We start from the raw sequence: 18,376 nt of genomic DNA on the forward strand, positions 1-18,376 counted from the left end.
GAATGTCACACATCACCAACTTTAACGCGTACCCCCAATTAATTCACATGGGCTTTCTATACGTCTGCCTTACTTCACCTTGATCGCCGACTACCTAGAAGGGAATTGTCTACCCCCCCTTGGCATTTGTGAAGTCTGCACTTTGTTTCTTTTGCAACGAAGTCCTATTCTGCTTAGGACAATTGCGTAGCGCTCGAACGCTTTGCACATCTATCGCGACTCTACATCTTATACATACCACCCCGACCTCTTTTCTACAACATTAAAAGGTCACCAGAGAGCCTGTCCCTCTTATACCGCATCAACTATTCATTTCCTAGGTCCACTTGACACCATTCGTAACTTTCCACTTATTGGAAAATGCACTAAATCATGGGAAATCAACTGAGCACTGAGGTGAAAACTGAGTTTGATGGTGTAGAAGGCGATCCGGATTTAACACCCCCCCATCCTTCTCATCCGCCGTATACTCCCCAGTCTCCCGACATTGTGTTCTCGAGTCAAGTGCCCCCATCCGCAACTCGTCTGCCTCCCAGTCCGACTCATCAACAATATAATCAATTAGACATCAAAATGTCTAGCTCACCTCCCCCACAACAGCCAGCTGCGGTGTTGCCAAAGCATAGCACCGAAGTCGAAATACCCGAATCTCCAGATTATAAACAGCAGATTTCAACCCCAGTCCCTGGATCAAGCAAATCCAAGAAACGAAGACGCGGAAATCGACCCAGTCTAATATCACAACACCGCTTCCTCGACCTCGATAATGTAGTGGATAACGAAACAAACCTGAATAGTTCCTCTCCAGGTGCCGAGGAAGGTTCTCTCAGTGCACGCCGTAGGCGTAAGAAGCGCAACAAAATGCGCCAAAAGAAAGCACAATTGCAAGCATCTCCTGATTTAGGCAACCTTGAAATGCCTAACGACCCCATTCAATCATTGGAAGCCGATGAAGTCCAAGAGACTCAACAAAGTCCCATCATTGGCTTGCATACTACCAACAGTACGACTACAGAGTCTATACCATCAAGGGTCTCGTTGTCAAAGAAACGCAAGATACTGGGCTCTGCTACCAAGGACAGAAAGAGACAAAAGCTCGACATCAATGGTAGCCTTGGAGTGAATTCGGTAACTTCATTCAGTGGCCTTGCTGAGAGTCTCTATGCCGGTCGCAAGAAGAACAGGAAGGCTTTGGAAGTCATTGAGGATGACTCCATGGACACCAGCATCCCAAGAGTGTCGCCGGGCAACCTTAGGCAAGAATCCATATCACACGATTCTTCGGTCTCCGATTCGAACACGAACAGTAACAGCCCAAACCTTGAACAGGCTATACACCCCAGCACAGAATCCAACGAGATGGAGACAAGGTCACCTGAGGATAGTTCGTCTGATACTGGTCTGTTGCCAAATAGTATGCGACAGGATGACCAGAATCATGCTACTAATCCAGATAGCGATGGTGAAGAACCAGAATCTGATAAAGGGAGTGATAGTAGGGAAGAACAAAGGAGCATTAGCGATAGAAATTTAGTCCCCCAGACTATGCCTAACGCCGATACCACTGATGATGAATATCCACCAGACTTTCAAGATATCCAAAACAGTAGCAGTATCAGTCTTCGGCCTAAGCAACACTCGGCACGGAAGCGTGTTGCTAAGCCGTCATTTTTCGAACATGAGGCAGAGGGTAATGCCAACAGTTTAACCAAACAGGCTTCTTCCTCGTCTGCCACAGGAAAGAAACAAGCTAAAATCTCGGCTATGCTTCAAGGAAACGGCATTAATACCCCCACACCAAAGAAAACCCCATCCAAACGCCGTGCGCCTCCGAAGGAGACACAACCTCATGAATTGGCTACTGGCCAGTTTAGTGACTTCGAGCTTCGTAACATCAGTCAAGCCGTTGAACGTTGGAGAGATGACCACAACTTGACTCAATCCGAAATGAATGATCTTATTCAGGGTAACCCCCGAGAAGTCAAATCCCAAGAATTTTGGGCTCGCGTTGTGGCTACTTGCCCAAATCGTCGCCGTCAGAAAGTGATAAATCAGTGCCGCCGAAAGTTCCACAACTTTGTTGCTCGTGGTGCATGGACTCCGGAGCAGCACGACGAATTAAGGAAGATGTGGGAGATACATGGATCTAAGTATGCCGTAATTGGAAAGCTCATCAATCGTCATCCCGAAGATGTACGAGATCGCATACGAAATTACGTCGTGTGTGGCGAGAGTCGGCGCGTTGACCCATGGACCTATGACGAAGAAGAAAAACTCCGGTCAATAATATCTGACGCCGTCAAGGTAATTCGGGAGCGCCGCCAAGAAGGACATATTGTATCAGACGAGTCTGATGAGGATCTGATTGATTGGCAAAGAGTCAGCGAGTTGATGAAGCGAACACGTAGCCGACTCCAGTGTATTCAGAAGTGGAAGCTTATGCAGAAGCAAGTGCAAGATGGCGTTGGTAGCATAGACGGCGGTGAGAATCTTCCAATCGATCAGATCATTCAGAATGCTCGGGACGAGGCAGAAACGATATCAAGTCGAGACCGATATAACATTGTCAAAGCTATTCGAACCTTCGGTGTCAATGCAGACGGTCGTATTCCGTGGGCGAAGGTTAGAAAGCAGTCGGGTGATCGTTGGCGGCGTCCTACAATCATCTTAGTCTGGTACCGCTTGAAGCATTCCGTCCCCGATCATGGTATCATGACTGTCCCTGAGATTATCAAACAACTCAGTGTGAAATATCATGAAACCAAAGAACTCGACTTCCCAAGTGGCGAGGACTATGATCAAAATGCGGAATACAATGAAATCGAGCGCAAGGTCAACAAGATCTTAAGCAAGACTCAGCGCGGACCAAAGACTCCAGCCACCGTTGTTAAGACCGACGATGAGGATGATGAGGACGACGACGACAATAATGACAAAGAGATCGCGAACGATAATAAGGAAAGTGACGCAGATGAAGACAGCCAGGAAGATGCAGAAAACAACGAGGAAGAACAGCAGATTGGAGAGAATAATGATAAGGCTGAAAACGAGGAGAGCGAAAGCAGTGTTCAAAGTAGAGGCGAGAGTGACGAGAGTGACGAGAGTGACCAATCAGAGGACGAAGAGCTCCCAGAGCAAGTTATAACGGAGCACACTTCTGATGGCAGCGCCAGTCTAGGGAACAATGTGGAAGAAGACGAAAACTTCCAGCGCGAATCTTCGACTGAGTATCCTATCGCCAATATGAGGTCACAGAGAGTCTTAAAGAACCAGAATCGTCGTAGCTTATCCAATAAAGCCATGGCTTCTCGAACTCCAATTTCCAGCAAGCGCAAGGTCGTCACGAAAAGGAACGAACCTATTGATAACGAGCAATGCTTGGATGTTGAGGAAGAACTGAGCAGTGATACAAACGCAAGCGAAGTGGAGAGCATTCCGGCACATTTGTAATGTGTAGGTAGTCTTGACTGTAGACGTATACTACATGATATCACCCTTTCCCTTTCCGCCATGTCTTGCAGGAACCCAACGAGTTTCATTCTGCATCGGGAGCACTTTATTAAGAGTATCCTTGGTCTAGTAACTTCCCGAAGCTGTCTCTTCACAAGTTGGCATAAACAGGTTTTAAGATCTTTTATCGAGCCGCTTAAAGCAACTCTCAATTGGGAGCGCATCGGCAATTGCACCAACGAATTTTTTTTGGTCTTTTGGTCTAGTTATTGCCAAGCCTCATCATTGCAATACTCGATAACCCAAATTCTCAATACGTCGGCGTTCTTTGATGTTGGCACAAGGGGCGGTTCAGCTTGTTACTTTTAGTCAGGTTTGGTTTAGTCTAAGAGATTAAACAGTGCCAACAATTTACGGGTTCTAGGTGATGGAAATAACAACCACTAAGATGAACGAGTAGAGAAGCAATGTATGGCCACGATACCCCTTACTGTATTTTTATATATACCTCTTGGGTAGGTAGGCACTTGTAATTCCTGATAGCTCGCGGGTGGACGAAGCATGCCAGTTTATGAGGATTGTGTATGGCACCTTGAACCATGAAATGATCACTTCATCTGGCTCTTTGCAGATAGCCAATAATATAATATTCTTGCGAATTGACAAGATAATGCAATGGTTCAGACTTATTATAATACACTTCGCATGTGATCACGGGCACTTTAGACAACAATACAGTGACCTTTGCTGATGAACCGAATAGCTAGCTATACTTTAGGGACTACTTCTCCAAACACATCATAGAATATAGTAGATGTCATAAAGGGGAGAAGATATTTTACTTATCTACCTAGGTAGGTATATAAATGTTATGCGGGGCATACTTATAAGTAGTGTATAAATTTTAATAGAAGGATAGCTGCTTACAAATGCCTACCTATCATTCAAAGTCTTTCGGACGAAAGTGATAGCACATAACTTGTCTTAAGCCCGACGGACTGATAGTTGTACCGGATGATTAACTCGCATAGCTTATACAGGTGGTCTAATATGTATGACAGGGGTATCGCCTATCTAAGCGGCACAAGCGAGGTGTGATACGACAAAAGTACGTATGGGACAGAAACATCTATTTAGTATGGGACGCATTTAAGACTAACTAGAACATGACGTGTAAAAAGCTACTCTATCCGCCTTTTCAAGTCACTAACGATGAAATATTGTTTATTTTTACCTTGAAGGTCCTTGCGGTATTAATCCTTCGATATACACTACCAGTAAACCATTTTATATTACCTTAGGTTAGATAAATATTTTAAATATGTAGCAACTATGTCACTGCATGCAGGGTTATGAGTAACCCTGTAGATTTATTTCTTTAATGTCCCGTAAATATGCAATACCCTCGGAGTCAAAATTCAATTAACCATAAATTAAGACTAAGAAGTGTCAATACAACATTCAAAGACGTCATGAACTAATATACTAGGTTAAGCTAAATAATTAAACGGAAAACGATATATTTTATTGTTCATAGTTTGTATCATGATTCACAATACATGCCTGGTATCACACATCACACTCGATATGGAGCTACACCCCTTTACTCCTTTAAATCCGGTGTTGTAATACCTTATAGTTGCGATCCAACATACGTTGGCACCACAAATGTTAGCAGAGGCGCGCCAGTTATTTTGTCACTTTTTTGGTAGGTACCTACGTAAATAGGAGGTTGCATATGCTTTATAATCACCGTAGGAAGCTCTCGGAATTCCACTATATAATCGTACCAGTATCCCACCCCTCAACCAATGTTGGGAGATCGTCCATCTCATTGAATTATACTTGCTAAACTCAGAGTTCACTCCTACCTATATTTCACTATTAAATCTATACCCCTTGGTCATTCAGAATGGCGCGCAAGAACCACTCATTCCACCTTGCTGAACGACCCGAGGGCGATATCATCCCGGGACGAACTTTCAAGTATCTAGAAACCGATGCACCTACCGCCGACCAGCTAAAGGATGGTCAAGTCCTCGTAGAGACTCTCTACTTGTCTCTGGATCCCGCTATGCGCTCTATGCTGCATGGTCAGTCACCTATTTTTCATACTAAGTCCCTCTTCCTCCAGCACCAGCCGTCTTTTTAAGTATAACCGATCCGTTATGTTGCTACCCAGACTGACAGGAGCCGTTGGCTTCGAATCCTATAGACTTCCGGTCTTATGCGCCACCTGTCGCCATTGGGGAGCTAATGCGCGGAGGCATTGTTGGTAGGGTTCTCGCGAGCAAGAGCTCTAAGGCGAAAGCAGGCGATTTGGTATCCAGTTTTGCCGGATGGACCGAAGTTATCATCCTAGACGATGCAAAATTTGACGTACTCAACTTGCCAGCTGGTACTAAGGCCACTGATGCACTGGGAGGGCTTGGTATGTTGACTCCTCTTAATGCCGATCGCGTGGATATGACGACTAATGAATTATATATAACAGGGTTAACAGGGTTAACAGCCTACTTTGGCATCAAAAAAATCGGCCAACCCAAGCCAGGAGATACTGTTGTTGTTTCGGGAGCCGCAGGCGCGACAGGCTCCGTCGCCGGCCAAATTGCTAAGATCTGGGGTGCTCGCGTGGTCGGCATCGCTGGCTCGGATGAGAAGTGTAAGATCTTAACAGAGGAGCTTGGCTTCGACGTCGCGCTCAACTACAAGTCGCCGACGTTCCGCGACGACTTCATCAAAGCTACGCCCAATTTTATCGATGTCTACTTTGACAATGTGGGCGGCGAGAGTAAGTATTTCCTAAATCAGCTACGAGTCAGCCCCTTTCGACCCCTTATATGCCTACAAGTCCCTAATCCCACCCACGACTTATCGCTTATAATGCCTATGAGAACATCTGGTTTCAGTTGAACAGAGGAGACGAATGCTAACTCATCATAGTCCTCGAAATGGCACTTGACCAAGCCGCAGTGCATTCGCGTTTCATAATGTGCGGCAGCATCAGCGGCTACAACAAGCTCGGACAAGGACCCGGAGGTCTTCCAGATGTAACTGGCATTCGAAATCTCCTCCGAGTGACTGTCCAGCGTATCCGTATGGAAGGGTTCATCGTCATAGACTACATAAGCGAGTTTCAAGAAGCACAGCAGCAACTAGGGCAGTGGATGGTCGAGGGTAAGGTCAAGACCAAGGAGACTATTGTCAAGGGCGGCCTTAAAGTGGCAGAGACTGCGATAGGACAGTTGTTCTCTGGTGGGAACACCGGAAAGCTGATTGTGGAGGTTAAACCATATGACAAGGTTAGTGGTTTCTAGAATTTGGCTATAGGGGCTTTACTAATGAGAAATAGTAATCAGGGCAAATGAAACTTGTGAAATATGCGGTTTATATGTCTCTGGATTTGTTACCTAGAGAACAAATCGATTAAAGAATCATGTTTTAGTCAATGAAGAAAAAGTTGAACCCAAGGAGTCAAATGCTTTCTTTTCCATGTACGTGCCTATGCCCAATTATATTTCAACTAAATAGGGGATAACACACGACTCTGATTATCTAAACCTGGATATTTCCTGGCGTTGCTATGTCGTAGAATTAGTACCTCGTTAAGTTTATTAAACCCGTATTCATGATCCAATGATCATAATGGCTAGAATAATATAAACTTAGATACTGTGCTTCCCGGGTAAATACTTTACTCCTAGTGTGGCTCAACTCGGCAGCACGTTCCGTCGTGACGATCTGCCGAGTGTTCGTCTAAATATAGCCTCAGTTACGATATAGATATGGTCTAATGGTTGACAAACTCTACCCAATTGCGTCAGGATTTAATATGGGCGCGATATTGATTAGTACGGGACTTTTGGCAGAGATAAGTATGTCGTGCTGCAATACTACTCGTATATAGGAGGCATTTTTGTCATTTAGTTCGCCTTTACCTTTGAGGCTCTTAAGATCTATAAAAAAGTCGTCACTGCACTTACCCGGGGTCATAATAGTGCACCGAGTTTGAAATCGACGAGAACCATGAAGCTTCGGGGCTCCTTGGCCGCAGTGGCGGCAACGGTGGTCACGTTCTTCGACGTTGTACAGGCCCATTGCTATATCTACGTAAGTAATATCGAAGAAAACAGCCGTGTTTTATTGGCCTTTGAATCCATTTCCTTGTTGAGATAGTCACTAGTCAATCAGGGGTCGGGAAGATGACTATCTTCATAATACTAATATTTTAATTTACTAGTCTGTCTACGTCAATGGTGTCGATAGTGGTACATTCTCGGGGATCCGTACACCAGCATACAATGGACCACCACCATACGGCTTCGCTAATGGCCCTGTCAAAGACATCGATAGTATCGACTTGCGATGCAACGTGCTAGGTGATCACCAGGTACCACATACCATCCAAGTGACACCTGGGGACAACCTCACGAGTTAGTAAAGTCTTTCTACTTCAGAACGCCGCTATATAAAGAAAACAAGAAATACTTAAAAATGAATATGTTTGTAGTGGAATGGCATCATGATGCCCGCACGGCTACAGACGACGTCATCGCATCTTCACATCACGGCCCTGCGATGGTATATCTCAGCCCGGACCCACCTAGCGAGAACTCCTTCGTCAAGATCTGGGAGGAGGGTAAGTTTGCTGAGGGAGAAGGCCCTAGAGCGCCGGGAAAGTGGGCTACCACGGCTGATATCGCCGGCAACGGAGGCAAGATGAACGTGAGAATCCCTAAGGGGCTCAAAGCTGGCTTGTGAGTGACGGATAAGGACACATCTTTTCGGCGGAGATATGTACAAGAATTTGCTAACCGACCTATAGTTACCTTATTCGGGCCGAGATGATTGGACTCCATGAGGCTGAGGTTAGCTACCAGAAGAACCCTATCCGCGGGGCGCAGTTCTATCCAAACTGTGTTCAGATCGAGGTTTTGGGCGATGGCGATGTCAGCCTCCCTGAAGGCGTCAGCTTTCCAGGAGCTTACAAATGGGACGATCCCGGAATTATCTACGATGCATGTCTATCTATTACATTGTCGCTATTTCTTATAACCATAGCTAATTATCTCTCAGGTTTACTGCTCGACGAAGACCACGACTACAGCCCCCTGTACCACGACTTATCAGATCCCAGGCCCGACGGTATGGTCTGGCGCATGGCCCGATACGCCATCGGTTGAGCTCGGTACTATGACGGGAGTTACGAAAGTTACGAGCTGGAACACATGGATCGTGAAATCGGTCGTCACGTCGGCGTCGGCCGGACAGGTCTTGGGCACGTCCACTTACCAGCCTCAGTGGTCGTCTACTTACCATGCGCCTACCCCAACTGCATAGGTTAGATAGAAAAATAAACAAGACACTTGTAGTTAAGTCAAGGGATTGTGTGCATGTGCACTGGAAACTGTGGAAACGGCGTGAGGTCTTGGAATTGAACGGATTTAAGGGGTATTAGGGGGTATTTTCATGGTTCATATAATGTTAAGTACTATATACCAGGTACGGTACCTATCACAACAGCAAGAATCATACAACACGTTCGCTAAATTTGTAGGCTATGCCATTGGCCAGCTAGCCATTCTTAAACCAGATCTGTCTATTAAATATGTAGAATCACGCGAGTCAAAACCGCTCTTTGGGTTAATGCTGTGCCCACCTGGTTACTGACATATGTGTGATCATTGCTCACTCTATCTAGCCCATAGATACACCTGCAGTCCTAGTCTAAACGAGCGACTGTGTTAATGGCCGAGTAAACTCAGATGTAAAACATAGTAACTATCATTAGTATTATGGTGAGATTTTATTTCAGTTCCGGGGAAAATTAATTCCCGGCTAGGTTTCTGAACGTTCTTGTAATTCTTGGCATCCTGTACCGTCCATTGACTAGGATCATCGAAGAAACCGTCGAGGTACATAGCAACGAGCCCGCCCACATGCTGTATCAGCATAGTAGGCAGGAGTGCAAACGCTAACCGGTTTCGTGGCACGACCGAACACATAATATAACCACTGTGTTACGGCCTCTAGCTCGCTAACTGGATTCAGACGGGCTCTGAATATCTCGTCGTGTAGCACAAAGTAGTGTATCGGACGTGCAGTTCCCTTCATCGCGGTGTGGGGTCGAAGGTAGAAATCCCAGTACCGAGCTTCCGTCACGCCCCGATCGACAATAGTTCAAGGAAAGGGGTCGTATGGTCCCTGACCAGGTGTGTAGAATCGCGTATGGTGACGTTTCCCAACAATGATCACTGTGAGCCGCGACGGCCTGTTCTGATAGAAGGGGATGCGAGTACAGGCTTCGTGCAGAAGAGGCAGCTCTTGATTGAGTACCATATCGTTTACACAGTCAACGGTAACCTTAAAGCCATTAGCTACCTAGATCTACCGGTTTTCTGCATTGCATTCCAACTTTAGAGAGCTCGTTTTGGAACAACGTCTCTAGTTCTTTGGGACTCCCTCGTATGAGCTTGTTGCATTCTGGCTCATGATGATCACACACGACCACCTCTTCATCTCGGTAGTTTCCATGAATTGCATATCTCGGGGATTCCAAGCCCTGCTGCTGTTTAACCAAGGGTTCTTATTACCGTAAGCAACTGTGATTAGGCTCGGCTCAGACATTTCCTCTGGGAAGCTGATGTTAAAGAGGCCCTATATGATTTATTAAAAGAAAATTGTTATATTATAACTAAGTGGAAAAGAATGCCTACAAAGGTTCCGCTCTTACCTCCTAGTCCAACTGAGGGCAATCCGATCTGCTAGATGTCCAGTGAGTACTTAGAGAGACCGCCAGTACAAAAGTCAATCATCTTCTGAGATTGTTCGGAAGTCAATTTAGTTCTCGCCACCCGACCAGGAAGCACGCTGCAGACATTAGAGGGGAGATATGCCGGGTTTTCTGATGTCCCGACATTGATGACCGGCAATTTCAAGTCAACGGGTATATTGTATTCTGGCCATGCTAATAAACCCACACCAAACTATGATGATGCTAGGGTCCTTACTTTCTTTGAAGTAGTCGTAAACACTAATGTAACCTCCTTTCGTGTCCATTGAGAATTTGATTTCATTAGATTTAGCGTCAAAACTACGACCTTCGGGGGGGGGGCGGTTAAATCGTTTCCATCATTCTCTGTAACAAGGCTACAAACTGTCCCGATTTTGGAAATGGCTTCGTCGTTTTTCGATCGATTAAGGTGGTTTACCTGCACTCTAAGCCCCCTTAAAAAGAATGCCAGTTCACATCTGTACCCTCTACGTCCTTCTGGTATTCGAGCATCAAGTCCCGAAGTAGCAAGGTTTTATAGATGGCTGCGCGGCAGACATTTACGTTGAGAAGGAAACGGAAAGTCATCAATCTAACACTTGTGGAATAGCCCCCTATTACCTCTAGGCCACCGCCGAGGTCCCAGTTTTTCTGAGAAGTGTTCACAGGGAAAACTCTTCCTGGCCCAAGTGATCGGTAGTCTCTACATAGTGATTGAATATTAAGAGGAAACAATAGAAGGTAACAGGGAAATATGGGGTTTATAGATTGAATGAACACTCCATGTTGGCAATCTTATGGTTATCTTCTACCTAATGGAAACCACTACAACGCCTGCTATACACACAGGTTTGGTCCCATAAGTGATATGGAATATCATAAATAGCGAAAAACAATAGCGCTTGTGTAAACTTTAGCTTATTAAAGGTAGCAAATATGATATGGATCATGAGTTGTCATATGTCTCATTACACCTATTAATTACAAACACTCATTGTCAGATTACTGGTAGTTATCTTGGTCAATTCAGGCAACTATTTAGGACAAAGGGGGTGGTTAGAATGCTTCCTTGACAACAGCTGGATATAGATAGCATATAGGTCATAGCTCATTCAAGTTTACGGAATGAGTTTGATAACATCTGGGTAGGCTGCTGGGCCGTTTTACGAATCATAACTGGAGTCTTGATGCCTAGATAGATATCAAGACTAATGCTTGTCATGGTACCATATTTATATAGATATTAAATTGTCTATTCTATATTACTAAACTATCTGTCTACCTACCTACCAAGTAGGTAGATTAGGTATCTATGTAGTGGGTGCACAGTTAGTCTTAGTAAAGGTTAAGATGATATCGGAAATTTTGATTATAAATTGTGTATCTTTTAGAGACACCATTCTCCTCCACCCGGGAACTATGTGTAGCTGTAGACACGCATCATAGGAATGCAGAATATGTACGAGCCCCAGACCGAGATGCATTTATGTTCAAGCCGCAAATAGAACGGCGAGGAGCAAGATGCCCCTTAGTATGTATGTACCTACCTAATGATGACCATGCTCCAGTAGAATTAGTACCTAAGAAAACAAATGCAAGATGAGATAACGCCACCCAGAAGACTCCGTTTAGATAAGTAGTTTGTCGAAAGACCATATCCGCCGTCCCCGGGATACCCGGGATAACCGAGTTGACCAGTCCCCGTCCATCCAAGCCCCCATCCAGAGCAAACGCCACGTCATCAAAAACACAGGTAAATGCCTAGCCAGCTACCGTTACGCTGTCCATCGAACCGTTTTAGGAGTTACTAGTTTCGGACCGCACCAAAGAGGTGAGAAGGTAGATAGTCTAGAAGATATTGGAGGTTGGCCGAGCCCACATAGCCCAGCCATCTATCCGACGTCCTGATATTTGTCGCACCCATTTCGTACGAATTCCGTCCTCATTTCCCGAAAGCGCCGCCCATCGTCACCACCACCACCGCCGCCGCCGCCGCCGCCGCTGCCATAAACAATGACACCATGGTATAATTTCGCGATTTATTCTTTGCAACATGAACCAGACCTATGACTTGGGTATATATGTAAAATAATAGTGATGACCAAATGAGCGATAAAACCCAGTTATATGAAATAAGAGAACCTTGAAAGTAAATTGTTAGTCGGGTGGCTTTGTATCCAACAGGAACGGCGTTTATGACCGTTCTTAGACTCCTGTGTTGAGTTGTTGTTGTTGTTGTTTGAGACCGGGCCAGAGATGGGTACGACTTAAGCGCACGAGAAGTCGAGGCCCATACTTCTCGCAACACCTTGCCAGTCCCATACGCGTGTCCAGTCGCCGCGTTCCATCAACCGCCAGACCTCTTCGAGTACTTCACCAACGCGGTCGCCGTTGCGGAGCCCAGTGTAGCCGCGAACTGTCCGGATTGCGTTCCTCACTCTCTCCCGTTGTGCGGGAGCGAAGCATGCGCAGCCGATCACGAGACAAGGTACCAGAAGCAGAGTTTGCACGGGATCACTCGGTTTGAAGGAGTCTAAAATCGCTAGTGATTCATCGACGGCAATGGTTATGCGGTTGTCGTGGTGAGGTGGGTATCGGATCGGTGCCGGAGATTCGGCACGGGGCGGCGTCGTATGACTACTTGTTGGTCGTTCAGATGAAGGTGGGGTATGGACAGAGTGAGACTGAGAAGTCGGAGATAGAGGAATGACACTTGTTGCCGGTTGGGTGAATAATGTAGACGGCGATGTTGTCGATGAGGGCGGGTAGATGGTCCGGAACAGATATACCCACATCATCTGCTTGTATAGGAGCCCGACACGATCGCGGCTATCTCCCGGAGGCCAATGTGGAGTCCACTCTCGGATAGCAGAATCGATTTCAGCGGCTCGATATAGCGAGGTATAGTCAACGACGGGATCCGCTTCGGCAGCTATGTTCGCTCTGATGGTGTTGCGAATACTCGTTATCTGCGCAAGGTAGTGGAATAAACCATCGGCAATGCCGATCAGACGCGCGGGTTGGATTTCAAGCCAAGGTGTCCAATCCTCAGTCGCTAATCGTGGGGTGTGAATATCAGGATAACGTATGAGCTCGTCTGCAAAAACGCGATACTGGAAGAATTCGGTGATAAATATCAAAAAGGCGTCGTCCGGGGGTGGCGACTGTTGGATTAGGTTCTTGTACGCCTGAAGATGAACTCGATGTTCGCCATTGGGATTACCTTCTGCGAGAGTCTGCAAGAGTAGACAGAGCATCTGCCCATAGCGGGGAGACAAATTAGTCTTGTTTTTCGGATCACTCTCGTTGTCCATCGGCTCGCAAAGTTTCTTCATCGCCTCCTGGTGGTGAAACTGTGACCTATTCAGTAGCGAAGCCAGGCTGATCTTTGGGTTAGAGACAAGGATTTTGGTGCCGTATGGAGTATCGTAGTCGATATGTCTGCTAGCCACAGAAAGAATAGAATGCATCAGGCCTTGATGCTCTACTGCCATCTGGAGTAGCATATCCTTGAATGCATTCTTATACTGCCCTTCAACCGTAAGTACACCACTTAGGTGACTGATGTAGTGATTCAAGAAGACCATATCTTCGGGCGTTTCTACTCCCTCGAATATAGGTTGGAGAGTAATTTGTGGCAAGCTGAGCCGCTTCTGTAGGTCTGCGCCGAATGTTAGAGGATGAGCGTACATCCAAGTTCTGGTTATGAATACCTTCTTCTGCCTGCCTCTCCTTGCCGCTCTTCCATATGGTTTTCTCGTGGTATCCCTCACAAACAACAGCATTTTTCTCACAATTTAAACCTATACGGATTAGATGCGCGGTGAGGGACGGATGGAATTTCAACTCACAGCGTGGTTTTGCCTCGTCGCATTTCTTTTTTCTTTTTCGACATGTGATACACCCGGTCTTGGAACGACCTTTGGCAATCTTATTCGTTGCTACTTGGGGTGTGAGGGGGTGTTTACGAGGCCGGCCCCTCGGTCTCTTTAACTTCATCTGTGGCACCGGTGCAGCATTCGGTTCCGTAGTCGGGGTGTGTGGAGCTTCTTTGACCTCGTCCATCTGGAAACCATCATCTTCGAGAGGTTCTATCTTGGGGACTGTCAATGCATCATCTGAATTCTTCTCCCATGACATATCGTGTTCGGCTTCATCACCCGCCCCAGCGCCTTCGCTATAGCTAGTGCTCCAGGATTCCGCACACGACGACGTAGCGGAATGAATCATGGTCGGCACGGCAGATGCGGCGGCGCCCACGGGGGAAATCTCGAGTTCGGTGCTGATAGGAGACAGCTGGCCGGTATCCATTCGGTTGGTTTGGACCGGATTTGTCCATAGCGGTGAGGTCGGCACGACAATAGAGGAGCTTCCCTCGGAGGCCATACTTTGACCGTCTGACCAAGGCATGTCTCCATCATCCGCTACTAGAGCCAACGGGCAGTCCATAGCTCGTGGAAAGGAATGTCATTCCAACGAGTAATTCTATGAAAAGGCAGGATCCGTCTCAAGGGTCCCCGGGATTCGTAACTCATATGAAAGGAATAATTACTTTTTCCTTAAAAATGAGCCGGGGTGGCAATTTCCACCGAAGATAGGATATTAGTGTATACGGTCATAGGCCCATCCCTCAGGATAATCCTGCAGAGATATGGAGATGTGCTAAGCTGGTCTCAATAACACAGCTGGACTGATTGGCCTTTCCAAACGGAGCCTTGCTGTAGTCGTCGGCAAAAGGCAAACGGGCGGGCAGTCGAGACGACCCGATGTCTGATTGAGCTGCAGCGATGAATGGCACGTCTCATGGAGAAGCGAGAAACAGATGGAGGGGTCGGCCTTGGGCAGCGGAGATGGAGTGTAGGTCTTATTTGGACCGTGGATGTGATACCGTGGGGCGGCTAGCGGAAAACGAAGTTACGTGGGCGGGAGATGCACATCAGCAACGTACCGTAGTATGTAGAGGGTAGGACTAATGGGGCACAGGGTTGGATGGGGATGGGCAGACGTCGAAGGCCCGAAGACGCACTGAGCTTCTCCACCCCCATTCCCGGGCCCTTGTACGACCTCGAGAGGGGGGAGAGAACCAGTCGAGCTTTGTGGGCCTTCAACCATGAGAATACCATGTAGAGCGTGCAGTAGCAGTTAGAAGCTATATTACAACGGGTAAATAACACCGGGTTACCAGCTCAGCATGACTACCTACGTAGTGGCTTCACGTGTACGGGCCTTACGTGAGAGACCCTATTACGGCATACGGTGAAGCACATAGAGGGTGAGCGAAGCACGGAAAAGCCTGGTAGGTATGAGTGAACAAGATGGCCGCGATGGAATAATGGCGATGCGAATGCAAGTAGGACGGGGTTGCCAGTGCTTGGCGCCTCTCAAACCCCTGTCGTCCATCCTAAGACCCCAGCAGAGCTCCCACCACTATGTGGTCCCAACATGCACATGCAGCATTAGCGGGACCCTGCGAGACCATAAGGTACTTGGTGATACTTGGAATAGCATATGTATTTTCCTGACTTCCTAGATTTATATTCTCGCCATGCCCCCAATTTGGAATAGAGCTACTATATACCTTGCTAGTTATTCGATGCTCACGGCAATCTTGCCGTCTAAGGTACTGAATCCAGCTTGCCATTTGCCTCGAGGTTATACATATCACAGCCTCGTGGGACCAATACGTAACAGGGTAGGTAATGACATGGTGAGGGGTCTCTTAGTGAGCTGTGCAAAGTAGGACAGCGGGGCTGCAATACAGAAAAAGATGAGCATTGGACCGAGTCTGGCTCCTCAGCGGACCGGAGCAGATATGTAGAAACTTGTCTTTTTAAGCGCGCAAGTTACCGTGTGCGGAATACTAGCAGGTAGGAATCAGCAACATATCATATACAGCTTATCAAAGAGTTTTCTACCCCTCTGGTAAGGTAATGTGAGATGATCTCGTGTCGAAAATCTTTACTTAACTACGACTACGACCATAGCAAAGTGGTAGAATTTGTCAACAATATTATTTCACATTGCTCCTCTGGTGTCGTTATGTATCTACATTAGGTAGGTAGGTAGTAGGGGGTAGTTTATTTGGGTTTGATTTTGCTTACATCGTTCGATTTATTGTTAAACAAATGTCTCAAGGACAACATCAAGTAAACTGGACCTCCGACAATACAGGCGGATTATTGAATATTAGCTCGGCGAGCATAAGTGAACTCCAAAATAGTTTATACTCATTTTCTAGGTCATTAGTAATACGTACGTTCTGTATGAAGCTGGGATAGAGAAGACTGGAAAGGAGACAACAAGTCGGGATGATGGAAAGAATCTGATTCGACCGGGCATGGCGGATGGGACTCCCGATCCTAGCTGTGGCTCATTATTATACCTTCCATTGTCACCATCGTGCATTGATGGGATTCAAAAGCTTATTTAGCGAAGTGCATCTACATAATTATCGCCTGCATTCTTATTATGATCGAGTATAGAGGTTACAACAGCCACATATAATATTAACATATCCGCCTTCCCAGATCGGCCGCGCCACTAATCAATACGGGAATGATAGCGCCCTGCCATGCCATAGAAGTCATATCAACTTGCATCTGAGTTGACGCGACGCCCGGCAATATTGCGGGACGGTCCGACCCAAAGGAGTACAGCAGAGAGAGACGAAAGGAATTGAGCCGCAATAACAGGGCCGATACACTTGTCTATTTGAGGCAAGTTATAGATTCTACTATAGTAGTCAATAATTTAATTAAGACTCTAATATTCTTCAAAAAGAGACAATAAGTTAGTTACGTTGAACTTCCTGGACTCTTTTTTAAATGCAGAATAGCACTGAAAAATTGGAATACGTTTTCGGCGATAACTCAATCAATATTTCATCCAAGTGTCTCTCGACAGGGAAACTCGAGCTATATCACCAGTACTTAAGCTACATCCTTGTTCTTGTCCAGGGGTCCGGCCGAACCCCCCCCCCTAGCGGGAAGCGGGATCCAAATCGCAGATCTCTCATTTTTTACGCTTTTGTTATAGATGATTAACCTTAAACGCTTTGAAAAATGACAAACTAACGGCTCGTTGAATACATAATTAGATCACATGTAGTTCAATCATGATACTCATGCGGCTTTCAGCGTCGAACTAGATCCCCCACAAACTAAATCTGTCTCTAAGCTCATCCCAACCCCCTTAGAACTACATGTAGTATTGTAGTAAGTTTTTAGTACATAGAATATGCGGGCATGTAGATCTTATATGTATTAACCTACTCTGATTCGCCTTCTGTGCTTATAGCTGATGCCGACGGGAGGGCAAGCCAATCACATCCTGGGAGGATTTAATCAAAGCTATTTAAGACATTCTGAAATCCAGATGTCATCCCATAGCGTCGTCATAGGACAAAAGAAGACTGCGCCAACCTTTTCTGACTATTATTCGGCACCTAGGCTTAGACGCGGATTGATGTTACCGTTGTCTCTAAGGACATCAACTCTCTCAAGACCTTAAATTACTCCACACGGCAAAAGAACTGCATCTTACATGGTATGTGGTGTACCAACCACTGTCAAGGAAATATCTATAAACAAGGTTGCTCGCACTATGGCAGGTAGATATGACCCCCACGACGTTATTATCTGTTTCCCATATGTTAGGTACTTGGTTTGGGGGCGCTGGTCGTTCCCCAGAAACCATAACTTGGAGTAACGATGCTTTTCGGGCGTCGGAAACCTTGCCGGGTCTATAGGCCTTCTCTTTACCGCACGGAATCCTTCTTGGGGCCTATGCAACGACCCCCTAGGTTTGAGCCGTCAACTCATATTTATGGCTCCTTCAATATTTTAACTTTTAACCTCTCTATAGTTTGACAATTATACTTGGTGTTTTCAACGCGAATAGGACAGTGTGGCATTTCATATTGGGACGTAGGATTAGATAGGACAATACGATGAAGAAAACAGATGGCTCATCGTCGCGTAACACATATAAGTCATAGCGCGGTCATCCTACATTGTTATACATTGTCGCTAATCTTCTCCGCTGCACCGTGTCATCATCCTCACGAGCTACAGCGACGATTTTAGCCAATACAATAGTTGGGTGCGAGTCTACGCACCAGATAGAATCTAAAAAGAGGGGGGGTCAGGGTGAAGG

At 46.2% G+C, this 18,376-nt stretch overlaps 4 protein-coding genes across 4 annotated transcripts; 3 read left to right on the forward strand and 1 right to left on the reverse strand.

Annotated features, from left to right (window-relative positions):
• The first annotated feature begins 3 nt into the window (after nt 1-3).
• F4813DRAFT_350001 (uncharacterized protein) lies at nt 4-4,136 on the forward strand. Its single transcript, XM_049242249.1, has one exon. It carries the CDS (start codon nt 373-375, stop codon nt 3,448-3,450), a length of 3,078 nt encoding a protein of 1,025 aa, XP_049102413.1. The 5' UTR covers nt 4-372; the 3' UTR covers nt 3,451-4,136.
• An 837-nt stretch (nt 4,137-4,973) lies between these two features.
• F4813DRAFT_294821 (NAD(P)-binding protein) lies at nt 4,974-7,127 on the forward strand. The gene is made up of 5 exons (XM_049240668.1): nt 4,974-5,543; nt 5,666-5,881; nt 5,945-6,241; nt 6,394-6,752; nt 6,803-7,127. The coding sequence occupies exons 1-5, from the start codon at nt 5,363-5,365 to the stop codon at nt 6,803-6,805; spliced, it is 1,056 nt and encodes a 351-aa protein (XP_049102414.1). The 5' UTR covers nt 4,974-5,362; the 3' UTR covers nt 6,806-7,127.
• A 159-nt stretch (nt 7,128-7,286) lies between these two features.
• F4813DRAFT_350003 (uncharacterized protein) lies at nt 7,287-9,091 on the forward strand. The gene is made up of 5 exons (XM_049242250.1): nt 7,287-7,560; nt 7,691-7,883; nt 7,961-8,207; nt 8,276-8,468; nt 8,527-9,091. The coding sequence occupies exons 1-5, from the start codon at nt 7,477-7,479 to the stop codon at nt 8,788-8,790; spliced, it is 981 nt and encodes a 326-aa protein (XP_049102415.1). The 5' UTR covers nt 7,287-7,476; the 3' UTR covers nt 8,791-9,091.
• A 3,398-nt stretch (nt 9,092-12,489) lies between these two features.
• F4813DRAFT_379252 (fungal-specific transcription factor domain-containing protein) lies at nt 12,490-14,533 on the reverse strand (the record flags this gene model as incomplete). Its single annotated transcript, XM_049245432.1, has 3 exons — nt 12,490-13,883; nt 13,936-14,025; nt 14,074-14,533. The coding sequence occupies 3 exons, from the start codon at nt 14,531-14,533 to the stop codon at nt 12,490-12,492; spliced, it is 1,944 nt and encodes a 647-aa protein (XP_049102416.1).
• Between the last annotated feature and the right edge of the window lie 3,843 nt (nt 14,534-18,376).

This window comes from Daldinia decipiens (genome assembly GCF_022478715.1).
Source record: "Daldinia decipiens strain CBS 113046 unplaced genomic scaffold F4813scaffold_6, whole genome shotgun sequence".
NCBI lineage: Eukaryota > Fungi > Ascomycota > Sordariomycetes > Xylariales > Hypoxylaceae > Daldinia > Daldinia decipiens.

What these genes read in the sequence shown, in the direction of transcription:
- F4813DRAFT_350001 (XM_049242249.1), top strand. Translation starts at nt 373, where the DNA reads ATGGGAAATCAACTGAGCACTGAGGTGAAAACTGAGTTTGATGGTGTA.
- F4813DRAFT_294821 (XM_049240668.1), top strand. Translation starts at nt 5,363, where the DNA reads ATGGCGCGCAAGAACCACTCATTCCACCTTGCTGAACGACCCGAGGGC. An exon ending in TGATGCACTGGGAGGGCTTG is followed by an intron (nt 5,882 to 5,944) that starts GTATGTTGACTC and finishes TATATATAACAG; the next exon opens with GGTTAACAGGGTTAACAGCC. An exon ending in TGACAATGTGGGCGGCGAGA is followed by an intron (nt 6,242 to 6,393) that starts GTAAGTATTTCC and finishes AACTCATCATAG; the next exon opens with TCCTCGAAATGGCACTTGAC.
- F4813DRAFT_350003 (XM_049242250.1), top strand. Translation starts at nt 7,477, where the DNA reads ATGAAGCTTCGGGGCTCCTTGGCCGCAGTGGCGGCAACGGTGGTCACG. An exon ending in AGGCCCATTGCTATATCTAC is followed by an intron (nt 7,561 to 7,690) that starts GTAAGTAATATC and finishes TTAATTTACTAG; the next exon opens with TCTGTCTACGTCAATGGTGT. An exon ending in ATCCCGGAATTATCTACGAT is followed by an intron (nt 8,469 to 8,526) that starts GCATGTCTATCT and finishes ATTATCTCTCAG; the next exon opens with GTTTACTGCTCGACGAAGAC.